Source organism: Pyrus communis, chromosome 7 (assembly GCF_963583255.1).
Source record: "Pyrus communis chromosome 7, drPyrComm1.1, whole genome shotgun sequence".
Lineage (NCBI taxonomy): Eukaryota > Viridiplantae > Streptophyta > Magnoliopsida > Rosales > Rosaceae > Pyrus > Pyrus communis.
The window spans coordinates 11,263,471-11,272,542 of NC_084809.1; the positions used below are offsets into that span (position 1 = coordinate 11,263,471).

Here is a 9,072-nt window from a genome sequence, read left to right on the forward strand (position 1 = left end):
AGGGCCGGCCACATAGTGTGTCTTGACGGCTCGAATGGTTGTTATGTACAACCCACTCAGGAAACGTTCCAGCTTCTCATGAATATGCTTTTGGCCATATTCGTAAGAAGCGATACAAAGAAATTCAGAACCATTCTCTTGAGTGGTTTCAACATGATATTACTTATCTCGAATGTTTCTAAAACTCAGCAACCTTATTCCAGAACGTGGAAAATAGAGTGCCTCTTTAATGGTTAATTCAGTACCATTGGACAACATTATACGGACCTTTCTGTATCCTTCTATCATGTTGGATGGATCTGAGAGGGTTGTCAGAGGTGCATTCTTAGGTACAAAGTTAGTAAATAGTGTTTCTCACACAATATGGTGTGCGTAATTGCACTATTAGCCATACAACTAACTTCCCCACTGGTCATACCTAGAAATAAATTAATTGAATCGATCACATGCATAAATATAATTCAATTCATTCAATTAATTAATTCGAGAAATAATATCCAAAGTTCAAAACAAACCAAAACCAAACAAATAATTCCAAAGACTTAAAAAAAATTGTCCGAAATTAAACCATAAACCTAGAAAATTTAGGGGAGGTTCGGCCACTCCTAGTGTCCGAAGCCACTAGGGGTTAAACACCCTAAAACATGTCTAAAATTTATTCTTCCATAAGAGCAAATGCCTCCTGAAAATCTAAAACCTCCATGGATGTAGTAGTATCTTCGGGAAGTTCTACATGCACAAAGTTAGTGTCATGACGAGAATGATATTTTGCAATGGCCTCGTGGGTAGCTCGGCATACATGTGACTAATGATCTTTTGATCCACAGTGGTGGCACATGTCCATTTTAGTGGAATTTGATTCAACGGTAGTTTTTCCTTTGTTCTTGAAGTTTGGGGCCTTCGGGGCAAGATATTGGCGTTTATGGGTCGAGTTTCCTCCCTTGGATATGCCTCTGTTTGGTGGACCTTGGGCCTGTGGTGGGGCTTGCCACCATTTCCCACGGCTAGGACATGATCTTCATCGGTTATGGTTGCTAAAAGTTATCGCGTGCGCTTCTGGCAAGGCGTGCAAGTCAAGAGGTCAAGCTTGATGATTCCTCATCAAAAGCTGGTTTTGCTTTTCATCGAGAAGTAGAACATTTATCAAATCTGAAAATTTGGTGAACTTCTATGTCTAATATTGTTGTTGCATGACAATATTGGTGGTATTGAAGGTCGAATAGGTCTTTTCCAGGAGATCTTGTTCGGTTAAGTCTTTGTTACAGAACTTAAGTAGTGATCAGATTCTACAAACTTCAAAGTTGTACTCATTCACAGACTTAAAGACTTGGAAGCATAAATGCTACCAGTCGTGTCTTCTTTCAGACAAGAAAATGTCTTTCTGGTGATCAAAGCGATTCGCCAGAGTAAGCCAGAGGGTATGGGGATCTTCCTCCGTGAGGTACTCGGTCTGTAGTGCATCATGGATGTGATAGTAGTAGCTTTCTGAGCTTTGTCGACGGGTGCATCATCGGTTGGTTCCTCGATGGTAGCTCTAAGACTCTTTGTAGTAAGGTGGAGCTTCACATCTTGAACCCACTTTAGGTAGTTTCTTCCGGAGACTTCCAAAGTGGTAAAATCGAGCTTGTTCAAGTTTGACATGTCCCTAAACATAAGGTACAACAAAATGTGGTTAGTCATATAGAAAGCCATAGACATACATCGTAGAACATTTGGGTTCTTTAAACATGTATTGGTTTAATTTATGCATGAAAGCTACAGGTTTCATGTGGTAAGTTTTGAATGAAAACTTTGGGTTTCAAAGGCACTAAATTCGAAACTACAGGTTCGATTTAGTTATGAACTTTTAGTTCATATATAGGGGTACATGCAAGAACACAAAATACAATATACAATAAAGTGTAGTGGATTTGTGGATTGCTTTAGGAACCCAAGTGTGAGTGCTTCGGAACTACAAAAGATAGTCAATGGTTCAAAGAGACGAAATACTTTATTGAATCGTTAATTGCCAAAAAATGAGCTTCGGGCCAATAATTTTGGATTAATTGTTTGATTAGTGGACTGCTGGTCACTTTAATTAATTCAATAGATTGAGACCATTTAGGGTCGATTGATGAAGCTAAAATAATTATAACAAGTGGTTTAAAATGATTGAGAATGCCAAAAATTTAGATTAGAAAAACCGTAGCCCAAACACAGTGGGCATGGGTGCCATGAGTAGGAAAATGCCCTATAGGGTTTATTGGGCTTGGGTGTCTACTAGGAGCAGCCCAAATCATGGTTGTAGGCCACTGGTCCGATTTGGGGTAAGCCCAGCCGTAAAGGCGCAATGTTGGGCCAAGTTAAATGCACATGGCAAACCGAAATGACGTGTTGGTGTGCACGCGAAAACCCAGCAATACGCTGGTTTCAGATTTGTGCCTAGGGAAATAAGCCCAGCCGTTTGGGCTGGCTATTTGATTGCAAGCTGTGGCTTAAGGCAGAGCCCAACAGCAAGCTACTGGCGTTGGCCGAGATAGGGAACTGGTCTAACAAGCCTGGAAGGATGCTGTAGACGGGTCGGGGCTTCAGGCTCGTGTTAGGGACATGCCTAGCATGCTTCTGGCATGCGGCTTGGGTCGGGTTTGGACTAGGGCTTCAGGCCAGCACCGTGGTGCTGTGGCGATGTTGCAAAAATCTTAATTTTTGTTTGTTTGTTTGTTTTTTTTTTTTTTTTTAAATTTTTGGGTTAAAACCCTAATTGCTTCTAAATTAATTTCGATTCTTTGACTCACAATTCAACATAGCATAAATTCGTAATGCATGAAGAATTATATATATTGACAAAATATATGAACATATATATGATATATATAATTGGAAGGAAAATATAAATATAGGGGTTTCATGCATCATGGGGAATGTTTTCATGCTTCAAGGTTTTTTTTTCAAATATCTTAATTTATTTTAAAAGAACCTGATTGGCAAAAAATGATTGAAAGCCTTTGAATTTGTCGAAGATAGCCTCCTCCTACGATCCTTTAGTTCCTTAGCTTCTGGTAAAAGCGTGCTGATAATGTGTTGTAAGCCTATTTGACTGAACTGTATAAGTACAGAGAGGGAAAGGGGCCGGTGGCAACAAAAGAGAAGAGAGAGATTTAATTCTAAGGTGTGTGTGTTGTATCACCCCCTTATGCCTTTATTTATAGTAGTAGGAATGGTAGAATCCTTACTCTTTTAGGATTACATCTCTTAATAGGTAATCAACTCCTAATAGGTAACTACAAGATACCCTAGATATACTAGGATTTACACAATCACATTCCTAATCCGATAGGATTGCAACACTATTTTATATATTTCTCATAATTATTATATTATTATTTAATATTTTATTTGGTGAGATTTTTGTGGCCCATGAGGCCCACACCTAAACTCTCCTCTCATCTCTTGCCCCTTGGCACCTTGTCTCCTACACTTTCGAACTCGCCATTTCCAGTGAAGGTAAGCTTCAAATACTCTTGAAATTTTCGTATTGGGCACAATAATAAAAATTGTGTTAACATGGATGGGAAATTAATCTAACAACTTATCAGAACGGAGGCGCAAAAAACCCTTTATTTGTGCTGACATCATTGGGCACTAAACATAGTATTGTGCCCTTTGATCAAAGGGCACGCGTATTGTGACATCCCACATCGCCCAGGGGAGTGATCCTTAAATGTATATTCCTATCCTTACCTAGCACGAGGCCTTTTGGGAGCTCACTGGCTTCGGGTTCCATGGGAACTCCGAAGTTATGCGAGTAGCGTGCGAGAACATTCCCAGGATGGGTGACCCATCGGGAAGTTCTCGTGTGAGTTCCCAAAAACAAAACCGTGAGGGCGTGGTCGGGGCCCAAAGCGGACAATATCGTGCTATGGTGGTGGAGCGGGCCTGGGAAGTGGTGCCGCCCGGGCCGGAATGTGACACGTATAGAGGGCACACATAAGATTTTAGTTGCTAATTGTTGCTATTGTTCTAAAGGCACATATGTTGGTGCCCTTAGGCCTTATAGGCACGTATAACTTTTTGTGCATAGTGCCCACAATTTTTGTAGTGAAATGTTTTTAACTAATATTAGCAATTATTAGGCTTTTAAAGGTGCGTCAGAAATGTGAGTGTGATTTCAATTTTAGAAATCAAATACTTTCAATATACAGAAAAATTTGAGTTTTATGGGAGAGGTTCCAATTTTAAGTTCAATATAAGAAACTCATGAGTTTGATTACAATAAATTACCAGCTATTTGTGAGAGAGAGAGAGAGAGAGAGAGAGAGAGAGAGAGAGAGAGAGAGAGAGAGAGAGAGAATGATAACTAATTATAAAATGAGAAAAATTTGATAGGTCCCCCAATTAATAGGTAAGACTCATCTATCAAACTCACACTATTGTAGCAAACTCACATCACCGTAGCAACAATGTTATAACAAAACTAATAATCAAACTTACATCTATCTTAATGTGTGCACTATTAGGCATACGTTTTATACAAATAATAAAGCTATTACTTAGTATATATTAATTTAATAGGATATACTTCTTAGCCCTTATCATAGTGAGTAAAATATGAAATAGATATATACATAAAAAATAAGTACGTGTATTATTCGACAACTTTGCTTAAAAAATACATTGAAAAATTCAGATAATGTTTTATTTTAATAGGAAAATACGTATGTACAATTTAAAAATGTGGGTTAATTATTTAAATAAATAAGATACTAAATGAATTGAAATAATTTTAGTAATTAATTATTATTATTAATTTTTTTTTTTTACCATGCGGCACAAGTTGACTGCCATGTCAGTAAAAATATGGGCACTACATTTGCCACATTATGACTTAACGGTAAATTTGACAGATAGACTAACTTAGGTCTAACATTGCAATGAATTAGTAAGTTGATGTATAACATTGCAATGTTTAAAAGATGAGGTATGACTTTGTTATATGAACCAAAGTTGAAGTACTAAAATATAATTTACCTCAAAATTATGTATAGAAAATGTGAATTTTATGTGTTATTGAAAATGTATGAAAATAATGTGTATTAACTTGAAAAGTACGTATGTACAAATATAATATGTGTATGGTACTTGGAGTTTTAAAAAATATGCAATTTAACGAATCATTAAAACTTGTACGAGAAATAGAAATATTTTGAAAAGTATATACATACGTATTTATCTGTATATTATATACAAATTTACTAAGGTTCTTATCCAATATACCCGAATTCACTAATTATGATTCTTATTCAATATTCTAAGAGGGACAAATAGAGTTGGTATACAACTGGATTAGCTCCGCCTAACAAGATTGAGACATAACAAGTGGTTTAGAATACTGGCCCTTTTGCCTTGTCTCTTGTTATGGCGCCCCTTGTATACCATATTGGACCACAAACAAACAATTAATTAATGTACCCAATCAAACTTTATTTTGGTTTTTTTGTTTGCTTCCTTTCTCCCCGTGTACAAGCTCAATTATATTGTACCTATTTTTTGGCCACTCAATCACTGGACATTGTAATTGTCAACCTATGAAACACTCACAGTTTAAATTACATGTCATTAATCTTCTAATAAGCGCCATTTTAAGTATGGTAAAAAATATCGACATGCGTAATCGTAAAATGAACTTAGAAATGCAATTGAATGATTAATCGTAGATATATAATGTTTTTTTTAGTGGTGATTTTAAAGACTATCCATTGATGCAGGACAGAACCAAGAGTATCGAGGAGAGGGGAATAGATAATCTGGGATTCGCTCAACCAGGGGCAACGGAGCTGGCTCATGTCGCTAATCGTGGATTCACTCACACGACCAAGACAAATGCTTGATTTTAGAAAGAGAAATCACTCTCTTCAAATGCACAAGGCAAATACAATTTTAATTCATTCAAGTCTAGCCCAAGGGCCTTTGATACATCAATATTTAAAGGAACTCAAGATAAAGGAACATAAATATACTACAACTTCCTAAGAAACTATCTAAAAATGACTTAACAAGTTCCTATGTCATTAAAATACATAGCCTATTATTCCAATGCATACTAGTGGTCTTCAAATTGTTTTCTTCAAGGTCTGCCTCCCGCATCAATCCATTTTAGCGTTTGAATGAGCATGGAGGATGAGTATATATAATATATAGCAAACCTTAGTATTTTTTAATTTTATATCCAAATTAATATGGAATCTAATAGTGGATAAAGGGAAGGAGGTTGGTACAAGTTGAACTGTTGGACAATTTCATCAAGGTCCATACGCGAGCGCTCATCAGAGGCTTCTTTACAGTTCATGATTCCATGCATGAATGACATCTTGCGCGCGGAGGTTTGTTGGTACAAAAAGCTGGTAGTATAACGCATGCAAGAATATATGTTAAGACAAAAGTAGGTACTAGTGGTTAGGAAAAAACGATGAAATAGAAAAGATGCCTTGCTATCTCTTCTTGTTTTTATCCTTTCTTTTCCGGAAACACAAACACCCACGGTTTGGAAAATAGCAGGCTGCTTACCAACAAACAGCTTAAATTGTTGTTGTTGGTAATTATTAAATATCATGAACAAGAACAACAACCAACAACGTTAACCGAGCTAGCTACCAATGCATCTTGTTACATGATTACCCTCGTAATCTTAAAGCTTAATCAAAATAATATACGCACTGTATATATATAATTACTCTTGCATGCATATATACTTGGTGCTAATTAGATGGAGCCCTATGCCATTAATTATAACTTGGTTAATTACTAGGCAAGTTATACAATTGAATCGAGTACGTTGTCTTGCTTGCTAATATATTCTGCTACATATTTAAAAAAATAAAAATAAAAATAAAAATAACACGGCCATTCATTCCTAATACTCTAACACCAAAGTGGTTGAGAATTTTTCAATAGATACTAAATAATCCAAAAAAAAAAAAAAAAATATGAATGCTGTTAAACTAAGATTGTTTCATACAATATTTCTACAGAAACAAGAAAGGGTCCATGCAAATTCTTATTTATTAAAGCTGGATTAGCTTGCAAATTAAATATAAGTCTAACAACTAAAATGAAATTATTTATGCACCTGCCATGGCCCATTTAAAAAACCAAATAAATAAATATTTTTCAACATTGAGTTTCAAGCTTGCTACCCTGTAAAAATTAATAACTGGTTGGCAAAAGGTAATTATGTATTATATATCCCCACAATGGAAATATGCAGAAAATTAAACATAATAAATAAAACAGAAAATCCATAAGCAAAGAAAGGTCATCTGTCAAGTCAAGCTAAGTGTAAGGCACGCCAATTGCCAAACAAGGCGCAACTGGTTTTGCACCCAAATATCTCATTCTTAGCTGGAATCAAACAGTGGGCCATGCAAGTAGGGTTCTCTCTCTCTAGTTTCTCTCTCCCTCTGTACTCCACAGTTTTATATATGAACGTTCCGTCACACTTTCCTCGCAGCACTCAATTTTTCACAAACCTCTCTTTCTCATCTAGACTTAAGTGTTTCAGAAAATATTATGGCAAAAGCCGGGAAGCTAAGGAAGCTCAAGTCAGCAATAAAGAGATGGCCTTCGTTCACCAAGCTCACTCGCACCACAAGCTCTATTGCTGCAGCCGCAAGTGATGACCAATCAGATCATGTCAGCAAGGGCTCCAAGGAGCTTCATGCTGTGTATGTAGGCAAGTCAAGGAGAAGATACCTGGTCAGCTCGGACGTCGTTGACCACCCCGTCATTCAGGAGCTGGTGGACACGTCATCCGGCGAGGTTGTGGTGGCTTGTGAGGTGGTGCTGTTTGAGCACTTGTTGTGGATGCTTGAGAATGCAGAGACTCAGTTGGGGTCCATGGACGAGCTAGTTGAGTTCTACACTTGCTGAGTTTCTACATTAAGCTTGCTAATTAAATTTGTAAATTGAGATTATGGTAGGAATTAAAATTTGTTTTTGTAGTTTGTGTTTGTGTGTGTGGGCTGGCTGCTGCTATGTGTGTACGTATGTATGTCCATTTGGGACAGTGAGATTTAACCCATTTCATTTACAGCGAATGGAGATCAATCGACCATGTTAAAGAACTTGGTTAATTATAAACTTTCATATTATAATTTACAACATTTTGTTTTACTTTACTCATTTTTGTCCAGTTTAATATTTGATTTTTGGTTTGTTGCAAGTAATATTATTATTTTAAATTACACTAAAGAAAAATGAAAGATTTGGACCAAGAACCCAACGAATTAAAAGAGAAATGTCTTATTCATTAGAGTAATTTGCTACTTACCGTTTATTATTTAATTTAACTTTCACATTTTACATATTTCGTATGCGTTATGCACACAATGTATTCAATGCATTACTACGGTGTGTAATGGCTTTGGTTTTTCCTTTCTATACAAATTCAAACTCAGGTATTTTTTAGAGAATATTTAATTAGTTAATTTTGTTGCCGATACATTTGTAAATACATCATTTTCCGTAATGTGATAAAGTTTAGATTCATCATATTCAATGATATGCATTTTAACTTCATTTAAATTGTTATCGAGATTCTCCAGATACTTTTTTTCAGCAAAAACAAAGAAAAAAATGGTAAGAGGTATTTTCACATGTATTTGTAATGATCATATAATCCATTTCTAAGTCATTCTATCAACATTTACTCATCTATGTTTTTACTAATTTGATCTCAATGTCTTGAAAACTTAACAAGCCATTTGAGAAATTGATCAGGGATTAGACTACAAGCGCAAAATTAATAAGGTCGCCGATTTGGGATATAGAATCCTCAGCCTTTGCCCCAATAGGTAAAAAAAGAGCTCTGACAAGGTCTCGACAATGTTGCAAAACATCAAATTCATGTCAACCAAAAGAAAACGTATGCAAATTTGGTATTGTTGATGTGATGGTAGCTTGGAAAAATACAGCCCACAGTAAAATGATATCTTATTGGTCCCCTCTAATTTTGGTCCTAGCTACTACTTGGACAATGTGAATCTCCCCTAGATTTTCCCTTGCAATAATTTTTACATTTTCCAGGAAATAAAGAAA

General features: G+C 36.2%; 1 protein-coding gene across 1 annotated transcript; it reads left to right on the forward strand.

Moving 5' to 3' along the window:
- The first annotated feature begins 7,331 nt into the window (after positions 1–7,331).
- Positions 7,332–8,107, forward strand: LOC137741153 (auxin-responsive protein SAUR78). The gene has a single exon (XM_068480956.1). It carries the CDS (start codon positions 7,546–7,548, stop codon positions 7,903–7,905), a length of 360 nt encoding a protein of 119 aa, XP_068337057.1. The 5' UTR covers positions 7,332–7,545; the 3' UTR covers positions 7,906–8,107.
- Positions 8,108–9,072: the final 965 nt, after the last annotated feature.

Coding starts and splice junctions, on each gene's coding strand:
- LOC137741153 (XM_068480956.1), top strand. CDS start 7,546: ATGGCAAAAGCCGGGAAGCTAAGGAAGCTCAAGTCAGCAATAAAGAGA.